This window comes from Podarcis tiliguerta (assembly GCF_965153285.1).
Source record: "Podarcis tiliguerta genome assembly, chromosome: 2".
Lineage (NCBI taxonomy): Eukaryota > Metazoa > Chordata > Lepidosauria > Squamata > Lacertidae > Podarcis > Podarcis tiliguerta.
This window is the reverse complement of record NC_139535.1, coordinates 6,818,867-6,841,012: the sequence shown is the minus strand read 5'-3', so window position 1 is coordinate 6,841,012 and position 22,146 is coordinate 6,818,867. Positions and strand designations below refer to the sequence as shown.

The 22,146-nt window shown below is 43.6% G+C and overlaps 1 protein-coding gene and 1 long non-coding RNA gene across 2 annotated transcripts in view; one reads left to right on the top strand and one right to left on the bottom strand.

Annotated features, from left to right (window-relative positions):
* LOC310671218 overlaps nucleotides 1-22,146 on the top strand; it is a 497,424-nt gene that overhangs the window by 345,909 nt on the left and 129,369 nt on the right. The gene's annotated exons all lie outside the window — the stretch shown is intronic.
* On the bottom strand, nucleotides 9,727-17,715 carry LOC310672807 (vomeronasal type-2 receptor 26-like; the record flags this gene model as incomplete). Its single annotated transcript, XM_083430464.1, has 6 exons — nucleotides 17,418-17,715; nucleotides 16,487-16,778; nucleotides 15,264-16,073; nucleotides 14,634-14,861; nucleotides 12,358-12,484; nucleotides 9,727-10,637 (listed from the first exon to the last, which is right to left on the bottom strand). The coding sequence occupies exons 1-6, from the start codon at nucleotides 17,630-17,632 to the stop codon at nucleotides 9,727-9,729; spliced, it is 2,583 nt and encodes an 860-aa protein (XP_083286590.1). The 5' UTR covers nucleotides 17,633-17,715.

Here is a 22,146-nt window from a genome sequence, read left to right as displayed (position 1 = left end):
CTGCTGCAGCCAATCGGAAGCCGTACCTTGGTTTTCGAACAGTTTGGGGAGTTGAGCGGACTTCTGGAATGGATTAAGTTCCAGAACCAAAATTCCACTGCACTCGAATGAGCCCCTTGGAACGGCTCCTGCACAACCACCCTGACCTTCCGGAGCTGGCAGGCCAAGCAAGCCTTACTCCCAAGCTCTCTCTCTTTTGCTCACTGGGCTCCAGGATGCTCTTGCGTGGGCTCTGAGATGTTCTCATGAGATCTCGCAGGGCTGGGCTGGATTAACCATTAAGCAAAATAAGTACGTGCATAGGGCACCAGGGAAGGAGGGGCCACAGAATTTTTCTGTTGCTGGATTTCCCATGGACCATATTGTGCAGGTCAATCAGGTTCCACAAAAAAGGCTCCCACAATAGATGAAAAAATTACATACATACAAACATACAGATATACATCTGTGTGTGTGTATCTGCACATGAAGAGCATTATGCACATTTAATAATTTACTTTCAGAAACTGAAATTGACCAATTCTATGAAGACTTACAACACCTTATAGAAATGACACCAAAGAAGGATGTTCTTCTCATTATAGGGGATTGGAATGCTAAGGTAGGGAGTCAATAGATAAAAGGAACAACTGGCAAGTTTGGCCTTGGAGTTCAAAATGAAGCAGGGCAAAGGCTAATAGAGTTCTGCCAAGAGAACAAGCTGGTCATCACAAACACTCTTTTCCAACAACACAAGAGACGACTCTACACATGGACATCACCAGATGGGCAGCATCGAAATCAGATTGATTATATTCTCTGCAGCCAAAGATGGAGAAGCTCTATACAGTCAGCAAAAACAAGACCTGGAGCGGACTCAGATCATCAGCTTCTTATAGCAAAATTCAAGTTTAAACTGAAGAAAGTAGGAAAAACCACGGAGCCGATAAGATACAATCTAAGTCAAATCCCTTATGAATACACAGTGGATGTGAGGAACAGGTTTAAGGATTTAGATTTGGTGGACAGAGTGCCTGAAGAACTATGGATGGAGGCTCGCAACATTATACAGGAGGCAGCAACGAAAACCATCCCAATGAAAAGGAAATGCAAGAAAGCAAAGTGGCTGTCCAACGAGGCCTTACAAATAGCGGAGGAGAGAAGGCAAGCAAAATGTGAGGGAGATAGTGAAAGATACAGCAAATTGAATGCAGATTTCCAAAAAATAGCAAGGAGAGACAAGAAGGCCTTCTTAAATGAGCAATGCAAAGAAATAGAGGAAAACAACAGAATGGGAAGAACCAGAGATCTGTTCAAGAAAATTGGAGATATGAAAGGAACATTTCGCACAAAGATTACCATAATAAAGGACAAAAGTGGTATGGACCTAACAGAAGCAGAAGACATCAAGAAGAGGTGGCAAGAATACACAGAGGAATTATACCAGAAAGATATGGATGGCTCGTACACCCCAGGTAGTGTGGTTGCTGACCTTGAGCCAGACATCCTGGAGAGTGAAGTCAAATGGGCCTTAGAAAGCACTGCAAATAACAAGGCCAGTGGAAGTGATGGTATTCCAGCTGAACTACTTAAAATTTTAAAAGATGATGCTGTTAAGGTGCTACACACAATATGTCAGCAAGTTTGGAAAACTCAGTAGTGGCCAGAGGATTGGAGAAGATCATCTGTCTCCTGAGAAATCTCTATGTGGAACAAGAAGCTACAGTTAGAACTGGATATGGAACAACTGATTGGTTAAAATTGGGCAAGGAGTACGGCAGGGCTGTATATTGTCTCCCTGCTTATTTAACTTATATGCAGAATTTATCATGCGAAAGGCTGGGCTGGATGAATCCCAAGCCGGAATTAAGATCGCCGGAAGAAATATCAACAACCTCAGATATGCAGATGACACAACCTTGATGGCAGAAAGTGAGGAGGAATTAAAGCACCTTTTAATGAGGGTGAAAGAGGAGAGCGCCAAATATGGTCTGAAGCTCAACATCAAAAAAACGAAGATCATGGCCACTGGGCCCATCACCTCCTGGCAAATAGAAGGGGAAGAAATGGAAGCAGTGAGAGATTTTACTTTCTTGGGCTCCATTATCACTGCAGATGGTGACAGCAGTCACGAAATTAAAAGACGCCTGCTTCTTGGGAGAAAGGCGATGACAAACCTAGACAGCATCTTAAAAAGCAGAGACATCACCTTGCCAACAAAGGTCCGTATAATTAAAGCCATGGTTTTCCCAGTAGTGATGTATGGAAGTGAGAGCTGGACCATAAAGAAGGCTGATCACCGAAGAATTGATGCTTTTGAATTATGGTGCTGGAGGAGACTCTTGAGAGTCCCATGGACTGCAAGAAGATCAAACACATCCATTCTTAAGGAAATTAGCCCTGAGTGCTCACTGGAAGGACAGATCGTGAAGCTGAGGCTCCAATACTTTGGCCACCTCATGAGAAGAGAAGACTTCCTGAAAAAGACCCTGATGTTGGGAAAGATGAAGGGCACAAGGAGAAGGGGACGGCAGAGGGCGAAATGGTTGGACAGTGTTCTCAAAGCTACAAACATGAGTCTGACCAAACTGCGGGAGACAGTGGAAGACAGAATTGCCTGGCGTGCTCTGGTCCATGGAGTCACGAAGAGTCGGACACGACTAAACGACTAAACAACAACAATAATTTACTTAAATAATTATAATGAAAGCATCAGCCAAACTTCCAAAAGATTATACTTGAATTCCTCTTGGAAATATTCAACAGATTACTATATCTTAATGTGTATCATGTGGAATAAAGGGGCTCTTCCCTGGTTGAACCACTTGGGCCACACAATAGCTTCTGGGTTAATGGCGAGATTGAAGTCAGTGGATGCCTCTCTCTCTATACTCCCAATTTTCACTCTAACACAAGACTCATTGGGAAGCACCACCCAATTCTCAATATCAAACATGATTGGCAGCTCCCCATTCTCACCCAAATACAGTCCGCCCATAGAAGTGTTCAACAACCGGGTTTCTCTTAAGAAAGGGTGAAGCTGGAATGACAGGGAAAAGACCAGCATTTCAAAGCACTTTGGACATCTCATCCCTGCTCCCTTTCAGCTCCAAAGTCCTGGCATAACTGGCCTCGTTGGAATTTACGGAGGACTAAACACCCGAACTTAGAAAGCATTTTAGATGCCTCATCCCTGCTTCCTTGGAACTCAAAACTCCTGTCGTGCCACAACTTCTCCTATTGGCAAGGCTAAACAGACACCCTCCAGGTGGAGGGACGTCTGCTTTTAACTTGTTTTGGCTTCTTATGGTTTTATTATATGGTCTTATGTTTTTTATTGCAGTAGACCACCTTGATATTTTATGAAATACACATTGTATATATATTTTCCAGCAGGAGCCTAAAAAAAGAATCTAAATCTAAATAAATAAAACAAAAACTTTTTCCTCACTGTTGCATTCATGTCTAAATCAATGAGAATGATTATTGTAGAGTTGGTAGAAAGAACTTCGATTTCTAGAAAGGGAAAGGAAATACCTGCCATGGCTCTAGCCTTTGACATGCCAACTGGTCTCCTCCACCCGCCATCAACATCTGCGTTGATCTAGATGAACAGGCAACATTTAAAGCATGTGCCATGATTTGGAGACTGAAGTATGTTCTGTGGCTGTCTTGCGACAGAACACTCTGCAGCTCCTCTTCAGGCGGCACCTCCGGATTCTCCACATCTCTGCATCTTGTCCAACCTCTCACAGCAAGGACGTGCTTTGAGTATGAACAACTAAATGCTTTTTGCCGCAAAAGATTAAGATTATGGGACTCTGATTTACAGCAGTCACGTTTACTCCTTATTTTGGTCCTCATTACAAAGGAGAATGAACCATGGATATACTTCAAGTACTTGGGACCATAAGACAAATTCATGTCAATGTCTTGAAAAGCTGTTGTGAGCCATACTTTTGGCCCAATTTGTTTCTCCTGTTCTTCTTGTAGTTGCATGATAACACGCAGTGCTGTATGAACGTTGACATAGTAAAGGAATACATTGGTCTGTCTCCAAAGGGCAATTAATTCACTTTGTGTGAACATCTTAGGTTCATTCTTTTCTGGTATTCTTACTGAAAAGCCAACACAAATTCCATTGCTGGCCATCAGAGATGTCAAGGCACTCAAGAACCTTTCTCCATTCTTATTGTCTGGAACAAAGAGGCCGATCCACGTCCATCCGAAATGCTCGAACATCTTTATAATCCCCAGGTACTGAACTTTTTCATTTGGGACCGTACGGTACACAAAAGGAACTTTGGTGTTCTCATCAAGAACCCCAGATACAAAGCCATAACTGATCTGGAGTGGGGAAGAAAAAGTATAGTGTTTCATTTTCAGAGCAAAGAACAGGATTAGCCTGAAATATTTAATAACTAACAAATATTGTGCTGACCGGGACTGATTTTGAAACTTTGGGCAGTTGCAAAACTAGCAAAGTCTCTGTGTTGAAGAATCATAGATTTGTAGCATTGGAAGCAACCCTGAGGTTCATCTTGTCCTCCCCCCTGCAATGCAGCTGTCCCATACGGGGATCAAGCCTGCAAGCTTGACGTTGGCAGCACCACACTCTAACCAACTGAGCTATCTAGCTTAACATAGCTCAGGATTTTCTGCCTCTTTGATGCCTCTTTTTGCTGACAATAAAGTGAATTTATTTTGCTGCTGAATCTCTTTCGTGTCCCACCCTTCATACCTGTGGGATTTTGTACATGCCCGACGTGGTTGAAATCACTTTGGAGATGATGGAATTGGCTCCTTCAAGAACAGCCAAGATATTATTCCATTTTCCACAGCGATAGTTTGGAATATTGCTTTCCCCACCTGCAAGCAGGTCTAGCATGGCATCAGAAGTGATCCTTGCATTGTAATAGTTCTCATAGAGGCTGTAGCCCAGAGTGATGTTGGGTAAGAGCCTGGGATCCCGGTGATCTCTTGGATGGTGAGCAAGAAGGACGAGATATGCCAGTATAACCTATCCGGCATACTTTAAGAAATCAATCAATTAAAAGTGTCAAACATTCACCATTTAATGAAAATAAATAGTATTTGATTCCTAATTAAATTGGTCTGCATTAGGGCTGCCATACGGACATCGAAGGAAGACGGCAGTTGGAAACAGTGTCCGGGTGGAAATCACTGGAATTTCCTTTAAAATAACTCAAAATAACTTTTGTGTCTGAATTTTCACTTGTTGTAGTATGGGGACCCTAGTCTGTATGTTTGTTTGAAGGGTGAGAAGAGACATATCCTTCTCACAAGATGAAATTCCATTTGCCACTTAAGAATTAAAATATAAGGATCGCTCAAGAGCAATTATAAGGATTGCACACATCTTCAAAACAAATAATAATGAAGAAACATTCTTTTTTCCGAATGTGTGAGAAATATGGGGACATGGCTGCTTCAAAGGAGTTGCATAAAGAGCCAACTGCAATGGAGAGCTAAGTCTGTTTAGAGGCTCTATTTGATTAGTATGGCTTATTTTCAATAGGCATGATTCGGATTGGGCTGTTATTTAAGAAAGGTCAGTTCCAACCAGTCTTTCTGTGAAACAAACCATCAGAAGGATGTATTTCCTTCCGTCTCTCTGGTGCAAGTGAATTCAGGTGTCTGGCACAGCAGTGAGGGAAAATATTAGGAATGTGGATTGCTGCTTGGGGGGGGGGTGCAAAGAAAAAGTCACTGGAGCCAAATTAATTCCCCAGAAGCACTGAACTTTCCTAAGCTTGCAATTGTGTGTCTTATTCTGCATCCAGGGGGGCTTCTTGTGTAGTTCCAGGTTGAGATAATGTCCACTTAAACTAGCATTTCACCCAGGAGAATAGTTTCCTTGTCTTTCATATTTCTCCCTGTGGGAACTGTTCAATCTCATTGCAATGGAGTCGCATACACTAATTCTGCTGATATCTTCTGGGAGGTTATTTCAGACAGGGGAAGCATGGAATCAAATGCCCTCCCAAATATCAGCACAAAAGACCTCTGTTTTGTTTGTTTAAATATGTGTTGGTTTGGTTTTCAAAAGTAACACTATAAACTTAACATGAACAGCAAACACAACACTTGGAGTATATGTTATTGGAAGGAACCTCAAGGTTGCTTAAGTAACCTTAAGCCTCATTGGTTAATCAGTCCTCTCCATAGAGATACAGGTGTTATAGGGGGTTGCAATAACTGTGCTGGCTTCTTAATGTGATCTGTAAAGAACAACCACATGCTTAAAAATTTGGTTCTATTTACTCGTCCATTAAAAACTCTACTGCATTGGGTCAAGTGTTCAGAAAGTGCTATTTCCCCTACACCTGCATACCAGGAACACAAAGTAGGATTTTCTCCAGTGTCCCACTCATCTCATGAATGCAGGTGTGATCATTCAGTGAATCATTTTGGTGCTTGATAGGGTTCATTTATACACTCCTGTTCTTCAGCAAGCAACACAACAGCACAGAAGGTAAAAATAGAGCACGTCTGGGAAGATGCAACCCACTAGCTGCTGCGAAACTCAAGTTCCCTTCAGCCCCTGCCAGCATGGCCAGTGATCGGGGTGATGGGAGCTGGAGTCCTGCAACATCTGGAAGACCACAGAGTCCTCACCCCTAAAATGGAGGCTATTTCCCTAGTAAACAGGAGCCATTGGGGTGCAGTAGAAAAACATGACATCCTTCTGCATATAATTACTTACTCGTCCTCAAACCTGGTCAATGGGGGCTGCGAAAAGATGTATGGAAGTTGTAGACCAAGCACATTTGGAGATATTATCCCGCCAATGAGGAAGTCGCCAGTCTGGAAATAATTCTGTGCTTTGATTCCTTCCCGGATTGGATTCAAGGGGCATTTTGCCTTCACGTTTCTACAGGATTCAAGCAAAATGAGCAGCATCAGCAATCTCATTCTGACTGATTGCTACACCTCTCTTGTGAATGTTCCTCTCACCCCCATAGCCAGCTACATCAGAAGAAGCCAAAAAACTCTTATTTATCCCATATTGGTAGTGCTCAGCGATAGCTTCAGAGCCATTAAACCTCACACAGATGTATCCCACCCCTCTTACTCTCAGTCTTGACTCAGTCTCTGACACAGGTGATCTTCTGTGCATCAACCTTTCCCTCAGGAACAAGGCAGAATGAATCACTATGATTTTGATAATTATAAGGGGAAGGAAGTTCATCTCTGCAACAACCTGAAGTCTCTGTGTGGCTTGAGGGGCAGGAACAGAGTTGGAGATAAACAAGGTTGCGAGGAATCAAAGTCGGTGCCCCAAAGTTTGACATGGGTCACTTGTGGTGTGTGAGAGTTTGGCACGAACTTTGCTGCTGACAAGAGCATTAGAAGAGTCCTGCTGCTGGTTCAATTCAAAGCTTAATCTAATCCAGTATCCTGTTGCACCCAGTGGCCAGTCCAAGTTGATGGCAACAGCTCTTTCCTGGAGTTGACCTCAGCAACTGGCATTCAGAAATATGCAGGGTCTGATCCTGGCAGTCATGTGAACGCCTTTTAAATGTTAGCTGGAATTGCAGTGAGAGGAAACTGCTTGCCTATGTAGTGGGGGTGGGGTTATTGGGGCATTGTTTTTTGATTATGTATTTTGTTAGTCTAAACTCCCATCTAGTCCTGCAACACAGTGGCCGATCAGACATTGCTGAGAAGTTCACAAGCAGGGCATGAAAGCAATGGGCCTTGCCAGGCACTGGTCACCAGCGACTGGCATTTGGGGGAAGTAACTATCTACTGCATGATTCAATCTTTTGTTTGCTCTCAATCTCCCAACCTTCCGATTCATTGGATGTCTCTGAGTGCTGGCACTAAATAAGAGAGGGAGACAAAAGGGGTGCATCCTGCCCTTCTTCAGCAGCTCAGGGCAAATAAGTGAGAGGTCTGCTCCATGGGGGTGAGTGGGGACTACCCCACCTATCTCAACCGGCCTTCATGCCACCACCACTCCCCTGCCTTTTTACTTACAAGTGGTTGTTCTGCTCCACCATTGTCTCTGGCTCCAGCTATCGTGGTGCCCCTCTCACTCCCACCAAACAGAGAGCTGCCACATTTATTTGTTGATGCTGACCTTGAAAACCCTAAATGACATTGGTCCTGTATATCTTTTTTCAATATAATTTTTATTCAGTTTACAAATAAAACAAATACAATTCATACAATTTTTTAAAAACCATTCTCACCTTTTGACTTCCCTCAACTTGGCTGGTACTCCTTCCCTTCTTAATTTCCCACACATTTCTTAGTTCTCATCTAGTATTGTAAATTAAATCTTATTTCAACTCCAATTTTAATCTTTCTTTTTTTACAAAGCTTCATTAAAAGTTACAAACGTTATTTGTTTTTCACTTAAATTATGCATATATTCTGAAATTTTTTCCCTTCTTCAGTAAATCTCTGATCTCGTCGATTTCGAATTCTTCCTGTCATTCTATCCAGTTCCGCAAAGTCCATCATCTTCATTCTCCATTCTTCCAGTGTTGGTAGTTCTTCTTGCTTCCATTTCTGAGCTATCAATATTCTCGCTGCTGTTACTGCGTACAAAAATAGTTTCCTATCTTTCTGATTTATCTCATTCCCTACAATACCAAGTGGTCCTGTATATCTAAAGGAGCGTCTCCACACCCATTGTCCAGACCAGATACTGAGGTCCAGCTCCAAGGGCCTTCTGGAGGTTCCCTCAAGCATTAATACACTGCATTGAGATTCCGTTTTTCAGTTGCTGTTTTTAATTCTAGTGTAGCCTTTTCAGGCTTTGCCTTCGGGTGGGAAGAGCATTGCGCCCGGGACAGGGAAGTGGGAGTCAAGCAGACACTCCAGGGTTGATCCAGAGAAAGAGCTTTATTACAACCATCCGGGCTTGGTAGAAGGAGCAAGTGTGATAACTCACAAGCTTAGCACAAGTTCACAGCCATTTGCACAAAGCATATATTCCCCTCCAGTTCCCTCCCCCTTCTTCCCCTCCTCAGGAGTCTTGCCTCATGAGTTTCCCTGAGCATGAACAGAAAGCTCCTCTCTTGGGACTCTTGGCACCCTTCCCAGGAAAGGGGGATGAGAAGCTAAGGGGGGTGAGGAGCCTTGCGTTTCAGCGTGTCCAAGATGTGTTGCAACTGGATGAGATAAGACTCAGTTCCCAGGCCAGCTTATTCTTGGCATTGATAGAGTCTATTCATTAGCTCCTTGAAGCTCTCTCGTACTGATAAAAATAACGTTTTGCCTATGCAGCAGCATCTTGTGAGAAAGCAGAGAAGAGCAGAGAAAAGCTGAAGCTGTGGATTTTTAGAAGAGAGAAAGGGGAAATTTGGTTTTGAGGCCTGGGGTGACTTCGGGCCTAGGTGGGGTCACCTGTCCTCACCTCCTTCATTAGAAGCAGAATTTCAGGTTACACTAAGTTATTCTTTGGGCTTAGGAAGCCCAACTCAGGAAGAAAGGAAGGTGGGTCATGTCAAAGTACAAACTGGATATGGTAGAGAAAGATAATTATGTATGAAGAGGGAGGCTGCACTCCATGTAACTCTACAGGTAGGGATATCCCTAAAAGTTGTAAGTCCAGACACTCTTCAGGCATGTGATTCAATGATTCCCTTTCATCATTCAAGATGAATGAAAAATGAAGAGCAAATTTTATCTAAGGAGATAAATTCATTCCTAAGGCAACTCTGTGTGTTTCACTACTACTGTGGTGGAATACAGTTATAAATATGCTAAGAATCAGACAACAACTTTAGTTTTTCTGGCCAGGTGTTCCTTTGTGTTCAGATCAGGCCTCAGCACAAGAATGTAGCATTTGGGAATGAAGATGCAGCCCAGAAGCCCAGCACTAGAAGCCAAGATAGAGAAGATCTGCACGGCTACCATGTATTTCCCCTTTGTGCTCAGGTAGGTAGGCACAAAGGAGACCCAAACACTGCAGAAGACCAGCATGCTGAAGGTGATCAGCTTGGCTTCATTGAAGGCCCCAGGCAGCTTCCTGGCCAGGAAAGCCACCGTGAAGCAGATGGCAGCCAGGAAGCCCATGTAACCCAGGGCAGCATAAAACATGGCCACATACCCTTCATTGCATTGCAGGGTGATCTCTCCAGCCTGGGAATGCTTGTCCGAGTCTGGGAATGGGGGAGAGATGCCCAGCCAAATGATGCAAATGACCATTTGGACACTGGAGCAGGAAAGGACAATGGAGTTGGCCAAACCTTTCCCTAACCATCTCCTCACCCTGTTCCCTGGCTTTGTGGCCAGGAAGGCCAGCACCACCATGATGGTTTTGGACAGCAAAGAAGATACAGCAACTGAGAAGATGATGCTGAAGGCCGTTTGTCGAAGGAGGCAGGTGACTTTCCTGGGACGGCCAATGAAGAGGAAGGAGGACAAGAAGGACAGCAGGAGGGAGACAAGGAGGATGTAGGAGAGGTCCCTGTTGTTGGCTTTGACTATGGGAGTTTCCTTGTGTTTAATGAAGATCCCTACAACAAAGCCTGTGGTTAAGGACAGGAAGAGAGCCAAAGAAGTCAGGAGAATCCCCAAATATTCTTTATATGATAGGAAGGTGATAATCCTCGGAATGCAGTGATCTCGGTCCTTGTTTGCATATTGTTCTTCTGGACATTTGGTGCAACGCTCTGCATCTGAGGAGGAGAAAAGGAATGGCTTTAGCTTTGCTTACAGGCATAATCTATTACATGTCGAGAAATGCACTCATATGGGAGATAGCAGAAAATGAGAACGTATTGTAAGAAAGGGAAGTGTTTTTGGTGCATTTCCTTATGCGATAGTTTTCTGGCAGTAACACTACTTTATTTCCATATTTCATTTCGCTTTTAATTTCTATACTGCCTTTCTATATTGCTATGCAGAAGGAGGGTTACAAGCTGAAAAAACTACGAAATAGACAGCAAAGATCACAGACATAATACACACACAAAAAGTCATAATAAAAGCATAACTTTAAAATAAACAACATATCAAATAAAGCAAAATTCAATAATATTCAATAATAATACCAAGGAATAAAGGTAAAGGTACCCTTGCCCGTACGGGCCAGTCGTGTCCAACTCTAGGGTTGTGCACCCATCTCGCTCAAGAGGCCACGAGCTGGCGCCGTCCAAAGACACTTCCGGGTCACGTGGCCAGCGTGACGAAGCTGCAGCTGGCGAGCCAGCACCAGCGCAGCACACGGAAACGCCGTTTACCTTCCCGCTATAAAGCGGTATCTATTTATCTACTTGCACCCGGGGGTGCTTTCGAACTGCTCGGTGGGCAGGAGCTGGGACCGAACGGAGGGAGCTCACCCCGCTGCGGGGATTCGAACCGCCGACCTTATGATCAGCAAGTCCTAGGCACTGAGGTTTTACCCACAGCGCCTCCCGAGTCCCAAGGAATGTTGTTGTTTAGTCGTTCAGTCGTGTCCTTAAGAATGGATGCGTTTGATCTTCTTGCAGTCCATGGGACTCTCAAGAGTCTTCTCCAGCACCATAATTCAAAAGCGTCAATTCTTCGGCGATCAGCCTTTTTTATGGTCCAGCTCTCACTTCCATACATCACTACTGGGAAAACCATAGCTTTTACTATACGGACCTTTGTTGGCAAGGTGATGTCGCTACTTTTTTTTTTTTCTAGGCAGCATTTTAAAAAGTAGAGACGTCCCAAGGAATAGTAAACAGTAAAATCTAATATCAGCAAATGCTAAACAGCTTACACTTATCATGTACAATAAAGAATTACCAATCAATAATCAATAAAAAACAGCAAGTCACAATGAACGAAATACCACAAAACATGCAAACCATGTAAAAGGATCCAACTGAGAAACAAGGACAAACAACTTATAATTTATTTATTTTTAATATCCTTGAACTCCTCTCTTCCAAGCTGCTACAGCTGTTCTCAAACTCCTTGTCTGGGATATCCAATAACTTCCTGCTGAAATACCATAATTTTTAATTGTTCTACAATGCAATGTAATGTAATGTTCACCTAACTTTTTTATTATTGTGCATCATGCTTCCTCTCTTTTAAATGAATTGCAATTTTCACTATTTCTCGTTTATTTTAAAGACATTTTTAATTCACTTTTGTGAGGGTGGTTCTGGTTCTCTGATCCGAGAAGGCTTGCTATAAAATAACCAAAGCTGTGCCTTATGGGCAGGGCAGGCTGAACCCAATTTGCATCCCAGAGATTGCTTCCTGCGAGTCATTTCTTTCAAATTACTTCCCAGGAGGGGATTAAAAATCAAGAAAGGATCTGCATCCAAATATGTCTTTAGAATCTTCCCAGAATGTGTCTGACTAATATGTTGCCCTATTCATATTCTCCCAACCAATTCCATCTCCTGTGGCGTCCCCCACCTTCCTGTGCAGATATGGTCCCTTCCCCACACGGAACACAAGCATAGCAGCAAACCGGCTTTCCTTCTTGAACCACCTTGGCATATCCTGGGCGACACCTTTTGATACACCTGGCGTGAGGCACAGTCTAGCCATAAAGAAAAGATGCACATTAAAGGGGAAGTGTCGGCAATATTTGTGCCTATGGAACTCACTCAGAGAGTCTGGAAAGAACACAGCAGGGTCTCCAGTCCCACAAGAAAGCACCCTTGATGTAAGAGGTGCCAACGTGAGTAAAATATTGTGGGGGTCTAGGTAAGCCACACAACACATAATTGATGCCCATCAACTTTATGGGGCCCCAGCCCCCTCAAATATTTCAATGTGGGGGCCAAAGCCCCCACAGCTCCTAGGAGTTGGCTCCTATGCTGGATGTAAATGGCCTCGGCCCAGTATACCTGAAGGAGCGTCTCCACCCCCATCGTTCTGCCCGGACACTGAGGTCCAGCGCCGAGGGCCTTCTGGCGGTTCTCTCATTGCGAGAAGCAAAGCTACAGGGAACCAGGCAGAGGGCCTTTTTCGGGAGTGGCGCCCGCCCTGTGGAACACCCTCCCATCAGATGTCAAAGCGATAAACATCTACCTGACATTCAGAAGGCATCTTAAGGCAGCCCTGTTCAGGGAAGTTTTTAATGTGTGACATCTTACTGTATTTTTGGACTCTGTGGAAACCTCCCAGAGTGGCTGGGGAGGCCCAGCCAGATGGGCGAGGTACAAATAATAAATTATTATTACTATTATTATTATGTAGAACGGAAGCCTCCCTGCTGTGTTTGCTTTTTAAATAATAACAATAACAATAACAATTTATTTATACCCCACCCATCTGGCTGGGTTTCCACAGCCACTCTGGGAGGCTGCCCACAAAAGATTAGGAAAACATTACAACATCAATCATTAAGAACTTCCCTGAACATGGCTACCTTCAGATGTCTTATAAAAGTCAGGTAGTTGTTTATTTCCTTGACATCTGATGGGAGGATGTACCACAGGGCAGGCACCACTACCGAGAAGGCCCTGTCTGGTTCCCTGTAACCTCACTTCTTGCAGGGAGGGAACCGCCAGAAGGCCCTCGGAGCTGGACCTGTGTCTGGGCTGAACAATGGGGTAGAGACGCTCCTTCAGGTCTACTGGGCTGAGGCGGTTTAGGGCTTTAAAGGTCAGCACCAACACTTTGTATTGTGCTCGGAAATGTACTGAAAAGAGTATTAATACATAGGTCTTTGAACTACTGGACTGAGGCACAGTCTAATAATAATAATAATGAAGGTACATACAGGGGAAATATTTGTGTGCCACGAGTATTTGTGTCTATGGAGTTGATTCATAGAGTTCGGAAACAACCCAACAGGTTCTCTAGGCACAGGGCAAAAGATGCAGAAACAAAAGAAAAGAAAAATCCCATCCCAGAACAGCAGCAATAAAACACTCTGATGAAGAGCAGTATTTAAACATAGAGTATGATCACATCTTATGCAGGAGTTACATTCCGGGGAAGGAGTACTATATGCAAAAATGTATATACAGTGGGACCTTGGTTCCTGAATGGCTTGGCTCCCAAACAAATCAGCTACTGATCGCTGCAAACCCGGAAGCAAGTGGCTTTCAGTTGAGTGCAGGAAGCTGCTGCAACCAATTGGAAGCCGTACCTTGGTTTTCGAACAGTTTGGGGAGTTGAGCGGACTTCTGGAATGGATTAAGTTCCAGAACCAAAATTCGACTGCACTCGAATGAGCCCCTTGGAACGGCTCCTGCACAACCACCCTGACCTTCCGGAGCTGGCAGGCCAAGCAGGCCTTACTCCCAAGCTCTCTCTTTTGCTCACTGGGCTCCAGGATGCTCATGCGTGGGCTCTGAGATGTTCTCATGAGATCTCGCAGGGCTGGGCTGGATTAACCATTAAGCAAAATAAGTACATCCAGGGAAGGCAGGCAACACAGAATTTTTCTGTTGCTGGATTTGCCAGGGATTATATTGTTCAGTTCAATCAGGTTCCACAAAAAGGCTCCCACAACAAATGAAAAAATTACATACATACAAATATACATACATACATACATGCATGTGTGTGTGTGTATCTGCACATGTAGAACATTATGCACATTTAATAGTTTACTTAATTAATTATAATGAAAGCATAAGCCAAACTTCAAAAAGATTATACTTGAATTCCTCTTGGAAATATTCAACAGATTACTAGATCTTCATGTGTATCATGTGGAATAAAGGGGCTCTTACCTGGTTGAACCACTTGGGCCACACAATAGCTTCTGGGTTAATGGCGAGCTTGAAGTCAGTGGATGCCTCTCTCTCTATACTCCCAATTTTCACTCTAACACAAGACTCATTGGGAAGCACCACCCAATTCTCAATATCAAACATGATTGGCAGCTCCCCATTCTCACCCAAATACAGTCCGCCCATGGAAGTGTTCAACAACCGGGTTTCTCTTAAGAAAGGGTGAAACTGGAATGACAGGGAAAACACCAGCATTTCAAAGCATTTTGGACATCTCATCCCTTCTCCCTTTGAACTCCAAAGTCCTGGCATACCTGGCCTCGTTGGAATTTACAGAGGACTAAACACCAGAACTTAGAAGGCATTTTAGATGCCTCATCCCTGCTTCCTTGGAACTCAAAACTCCTGTCATGCCACAACTTCTCCTACTTGCAAAACTAAACAGACACCCTCCAGGTGGAGGGACGTCTGCTTTTAACTTGCTTTGGCTTCTATTGATTTTATTATATGGTCTTATGATTTTTATTGCAGTAGACCACCTTGATATTGCATTCATGTCTAAATCAATGAGAATGATTATTGTAGAGTTGGTAGAAAGAACTTTGATTTCTAGAAAGGGAAAGGAAATACCTGCCATGGCTGTAGCCTTTGACATGCCAACTGGTCTCCTCCACCTGCCATCAACATCTGCGTTGATCTAGAAGAACAGGCAACATTTAAAGCATGTGCCATGATTTGGAGACTGAAGTATGTTCTGTGGCTGTCTTGAGACAGAACACTCTGCAGCTCCTCTTCAGACGGCACCTCCAGATTCTCCACATCTCTGCATCTTGTCCAACCTCTCACAGCGAGGACGTGCTTTGAGTATGAACAACTAAATGCTTTTTGCCGCAAAAGATTAAGAAGATAGGACTCTGATTTACAGCAGTCACGTTGGCTCCTTATTTTGGTCTTCATTACAAAGGAAAATGAACCATGGATATACTTCAAGTATTTCGGACCGAAAGACAAATTCGTGTCAATGTCCTGAAAAGCTGTTGTGAGCCATACTTTTGACCCCATATGGTTCCTGAGTTTTTGTTGTAGTGCCATGATGAAACCCAATCCCCTATAACTGCTTACATAGTAAAGGAATACATTGGTCTGTCTCCGTAGGGCAATTAATTCACTTTGTGTGAACCTCTCATGTTCATTCTTTTCTGGTATTCTTACTGAAAAGGCCACACAAATTCCATTGCTGGCCATCAGAGATGTCAAGGCACTCAAGAACCTTTCTCCATTCTCACTGTCTGGAGCAAAGAGGCCGATCCACGTCCATCCAAAATGCTGGAGGAACTTTACAATCCCCAGGTACTGAACTTTTTCATTAGGGACCACGTGGTAGACAAAAGGAACTTTGGTGTTCTCATCAACAACCCCAGATACAAAGCCATAACTGATCTGGAGTGGGGAAGAAAAAGTATTGTGTTTCATTTTCAAAGAACAGGATTAGCCTGAAATATTTAATACCTAACAAATATTGTGCTGGCCAGGGCTGATAGTTTTATTTTGAAACTTTGGGCATTTTCAAAACTAGCAAAGTCTCTGTGTTGAAGAGTCATAGAATTGTAGAGTTGGAAGCGACCCTGAGGTTCATCTTGTCCTCCCCCCTGCAATGCAGCTGTCCCATACGGGGATCAAGCCTGCAACCTTGACGTTGGCAGCACCACACTCTAACCAACTGTGCTATCTAGCTTAACATAGCTCAGGATTTTCTCCCTCTTTGATGCCTCTTTTTGACTCTGCTGACGATAATGAGAATTTATTTTGCTGCCGAACCTCTTTTGTGTCCCTCCATGCCCCACCCTTCATACCTGTGGGATTTTGTACATGCCTGATGTGGTTGAAATCACTTTGGAGATGATGGAATTGGCTCCTTCAAGAACAGCCAAGATATTATTCCATTTTCCACAGCGATAGTTTGGAATATTGCTTTCCCCACCTGCAAGCAGGTCTAGCATGGCATCAGAAGTGATCCTTGCATTGTAATAGTTCTCATAGAGGCTGTAGCCCAGGGTGATGTTGGGTAAGAGCCTGGGATCCCGGTTGATCTCTTGGATGGTGAACAAGAAGGACAAGATGTGCCAGTAGAACCTAAATGGCATACTGTAAGAAATCAATCAATCAAAAGTGTCAAACCATTCACCATTTAATGAAAATAAATAGTATTTGATTCCCTAAATCATGGTCTGCATTAGGGCTGCCATACACACATAGCAGGAAGACAGCAGTTGGAAACAGTGTGTGGGTGGAAATCACTGCAATCCTTGCATTATAATAGTTCTCATAAAGGCTGTAGCCCAATGTGATGTTGGGTAAGAGCCTGGGATCCCGGTTGATCTCTAGGACGGTGAACAAGATAGACAAGATATGCCAGTACAACCTATTTGACAAACTGTATGAAATCAATCAATTAAAAAGTGTCAAACCATTCACCATTTAATGAAAATAAATCATGATTAGGCTCATTTATACACTTGTGTTCTTCAACAAGCAACACAGCAGCACAGAAGGTAAAAATAGAGCACGTCTGGGAAGATGCAACCCACTAGCTGCTGCGAAATTCAAGTTCCCTTCAGCCCCTGCCAGCATGGCCAGTGATCAGGGGTGATGGGAGCTGCAGTCCCACAACATCTGGAAGACCACAGAGTCCTCACCCCTAAAATGGAGACTGTTTCCCTAGTAAACAGGAGCCATTGGGGTGCAGTAGAAAGACATGACGTCCTTCTGCATATAATTACTTACTCATCCTGAAACCTGGTTAATGGGGGCTGCGAAAAGATGTATGGAAGTTGTAGACCAAGCACATTTGGAGATATTATCCCGCCAATGAGGAAGTCGCCAGTCTGGAAATAATTCTGTGCTTTGATTCCTTCCCGGATTGGATTCAGGGGGCATTTTGCCTTCAGGTTTCTACAGGATTCAAGCAAAATGAGCAGCATCAGCATCTGGGATCTCATTCTGACTGATTGCTACACCTCTCTTGCGAGTGTTCCTCTCTCCCCCATAGCCAGCTACATCAGAAGAAGCCAAAAAACTGCTATTTAACCAATATGGGTGGTGGTCAGTTATACCTTCAGAGGCATTAAACCTCACACAGATACATCCCACCCCTCTTACTCTCCATTGTCATTCAGTCTGTCTCTGATACCAGTGATCTTCTGTGCACCAACTTTTCCCTCAGGAACAAGGCAGAATAAATCACTATGATGTTGATAATTATAAGGGGAAGGAAGTTCATCTCTGCAACAACCTGAAGTCTCTGTGTGGCTTGAGGGGCAGGAGCAGAGTTGGAGATAAACATGTTTGGGAGGAAACAAAGTTGCTGCTCCAAAGTTTGACATGGGTCACTTGTGGTGCGTGAGAATTTGGCACAAACTTTGCTGCTGACAAGAACATTAGAAGAGTCGTGCTGGTGGTTCAGTTCAAAGCTTAATCTAATCCAGTAGCCTGCTGCACCCAGTGGCCAACCCAAGTTGATGGCAACAGCTCTTTCCTGGAGTTGACCTCAGCAACTGGCATTCAGAAATATGAAGCCTCTGATCCTGGCAGCCATGTGATCACCTTTTAAATGTGTCTGTTAGCAGCGGAAACAGAATAAAAAAATTCCTTCCAGTAGGGCTGGACCCTACAAAGTTGATGGGTATTCCCATCCAAATTGTGTGTGCGCACTGCATCATGTGATCATTTATGTGCGGCATGGCTTACCTGGGTCTCCACAATATTTTATTCAAGTTGGCACCCCTGACATCAAGGGTGCTTTCTTGTGGGACTGGAGACCCTGCTCTCCAGGGAGATTCGGCTGGTACCTTCATTGTACACCTTCAGGTCCCAAGCGAAACGTTCCTTTTTAACCAGCCCTTTGGCTGATTGACATCCAATGCCCTATTAAATGTCTTCTGGTAGAGGCATTATTGGTTAGTTTGTGTTCTTTTTTATTATGTATTTTGTTTTCTTTACATTGTCTTTTTATGTTGTGAACCACCCTGACATCTATGGCCAATGGGCGCTATATAAATTTTATTATTATTTATAATAATAATAATAATTAATCAAACTGAGGTGTCCGGCTTACCTCGTTTCTGACTACCTAATATCAAGCTTCTGTCATGTCCTTCAATGTACTGAGTTTTCTCCAAGTCTTGTACTTTTGATCCTCATCATAACTCCTGTGCCAAAAATATTTCTCTTCCACAAACTATGTGTAACAATCTTGTAGATTTCCATATGACCTTTTATCTATGTCCGTCATGTAGCTAGTTTAATGTCCCTTTTCTTCTAATTTCGCTAAGTTCATTTTGCACTTTAGTAATTCAGTGGACAACGTCTTATGAGGCTTAGGAAATTCAGCTATGAGTAATATGCAGTCTAACTCAAGATAGAAGAGCCTGGTACAGGGATGTTTTCAAGCAACAATGGGCAACTCCACAATTGCTATTAGTGAAGAATCGGGAATCAGAAGCTTTAAGAGGTCAACTGTCAATTATCTTTCTCCTCCGCATCACTAAGGGAACTTTGACAACGATGCTTTTGGACCTTTTTCTCGCCATACACAGGGTTAGCTGGAATTGCAGTGAGAGGAACCTGCTTGCCTATGGAGTGGGGGGTGGGATTATTGGGGCATTGTTTTTTGATTATGTATTTTGTGGTTTCATAGTTATACTTTGATTTTGTTCTATGAACCCCCCTGACACCGCCCGGTAGAGGGTGGTATATAAATTCAATAAATAATGATAATAATAATGGAGTTTACTGCAGCCCTCAGGAAAATACTATCTGGCATCCAGATTATTTTTTAATTCCAACAACAAGCTGTGGTTCCACTCAAGATTCAGAAGGGTGGGGACATTCAACTCTACAATTCTACAACTGTACAAAGGCCTCAGTTTATTTATAGCGTCCTGATCTTGCTCTGTGGCCAAACTCCCACTGTAGCTTACAAATATCATTCCAAAAGCTGCCTATGACCTCAAGCTTATGATTTTAAAAGACATGGATAATAATAATAACAACAACAACAACAACAACAACAACAATAATAATAATTTATTTATTTATTTATACCCCGCCCTCCCCAGCCGAAGCCAGGCTCAGAGTAGCTAACAACAATAAAAGTAGCACAGCATTCTAAAATCATTTCATTTTAAAATCAATTCAAATCAAATTAATGGCAACCATTGGGCTAGAGTTCTGTGAGGATGACCAAAGGAGGGGGTCAGACTGTGCCTTGGCCAAAGGCCTGGTGGAACAGCTCTGTCTTGCAGGCCCTGCGGAAAGATGTCAAGTCCCGCAGGGCCCTAGTCTCTTGTGACAGAGCGTTCCACCAGATCGGGGCAACGGCCGAAAAATTCCTGGCTCAGGTTGAGGGCAGCCTAGCCTCCCTGTGGCCCGGGACCTCCAAGTTGTTTTTATTTGAAGACCATAAGGAGCAAAAGGAAAAGAGATTAGAAACCGCCCTCAGCCTCGGCCTCCACAAACAGTGGTCAGGATGAGAGGAGCCGGAGTCAAGCAGCTCTTGAAGGGCCACTGTCTCCCTATCCCTGAAATAAGAACTATTTCCCGGTTAAAGGGAACCATTGAAGTTGTGGTGGAGAAGCATGATATCCATGATGTATTTAATTATTTATACTTTAAGCTTGGTTCCTGGGGGCTGGAAAAAGTTATATGGAAGTTGCTCAGCAAAGCTTCTTGGAGATATGATTCCGCTAATGAGGAAGTCTCCAGGCCATGAGTAACTCTGCGCTTCATTTTCTTCCCTCATCAAATTTAAGGAGCACTTTGCTTTCAGCTTCTCACAGACTTGTCATGTGACTTATCATGTGACAAAGACACATGAGAGCAAAAGCAGTAAAGCAGGTTGGGAAGTGCTGGGACTGCACAGTCATTTGGGCCTGCTAAAGTTATTCAGGCCTAACTGCTATCTGTTGGGTCACTCTGACATGTGACAAAGTAGCCAGTTTCTCTTTTGTGCTCTCTGTAAGAAATCAGTCTCTCTGCTTTGGTTGTGAGCAGAGTTAGCATGTAATCTGAGTGTCAAACTGTTTGGAACCATGTTGTTTATAAAGAAGTTTATTTTAACTTAGTAAAGCTTTTATTCTTTAAAACTCGGCATTATTAATTTACACTGCGCGTCAAGACATCATGGTGCATTAGAAGCAGAGGAAGCAGCAGAAGCCGCAGCAGGGAGGTCATTCTGTCTTGGCCTCCTACACCTCTATTTTGACCTCTCCTTTCTCCCCCACAGCCAGGTAATGAGAAGAAGTCAACAGCCTCCAGCACAGTGTGATATGTATAATCTCAGGCTTCCTTGGCTTCTGATGTTTGGGCAACTGCCAGAGATCTCTCTAGAGCTTTGGGAAGAATAAATCACTATCATTTTTATAATTGAAAGGGGAGAAAGTTCTTGGGATCTCTACATGAAAGCAATGGGCCTTGCCAGGCACTGGTCACCAGCAACTGGCATTTGGGGGAAGAAACTACGTACTGCATGAGTCAATATTTTGTTTGCTCTCAATCTCCCAACCTTTAGATTCATTGGATGTCGATGAGTGCTGGTGCTAAATAAGAGAGGGAGACAAAAAGGATGGATCCTGCCCTTCTCCAGAAGCTCAGTGCAAATAAGTGAGAGGTCTGCTCCATGGGGGTGAATGGGGACTACCCCACCAATCTCAACCGGCCTTCATGCCACCACCACTCATCTGGCTTCTTACTTACAAGTGGTGGTTTTTGTCCATCATTGTTTCTGGCTCCAGCTATTGTGGTGCCCCTCTCACTCCCACCAAACAGACAGCTGCCACATTCATTTGTTGATTCCGACCTTGAAAACCCTAAAAGACATTGGCCCTGAATATCTAAAGGAGCGTCTCCACACCCGTTTGTCCAGACCAGATACTGAGGTCCAGCTCCAAGGGCCTTCTGGAGGTTCTCTCAAGCATTAATACACTCAAGTGAGATTCCGTTTTTCAGTTGCTGATTTTAATACTAGAATAATAATAATAATAATAATAATAATAATAATAATATTTTTTTATTTATACCCCGCCCTCCCCAGCCAAGGCCGGGTTCAGAGCGGCTTACAAGCAATAATAAAAACAAGATGAATGATTACAACGTAAAAACAAAAATAAAATACAACATTAAAATAATGGAACATTAAAATATTAAAATGTAGCCTCATCGCAGGAGGAGAAGGAAAAGAAAAAAGAAAGAGAGGGAGGGAGGGAATCAAATTGGCTCCAAGCCAAAGGCCAGGTGGAACCAGGGCCCTGGTCTCATGAGGCAGAGCGTTCCACCAGGCCGGAGCCAGAGCTGAAAAGGCCCTGGCTCTGGTTGAAGCCAATCTAACTTCCTTAGGGCCTGGGACCACTAGGGTGTTGTTATTTATGGACCTTGAGGCTCTCCGTGGGGCATACCAGGAGAGGCGGTCCCGTAGGTACGAGGGTCCTAGGCCGTGAAGGGCTTTAAAGGTCAAAAG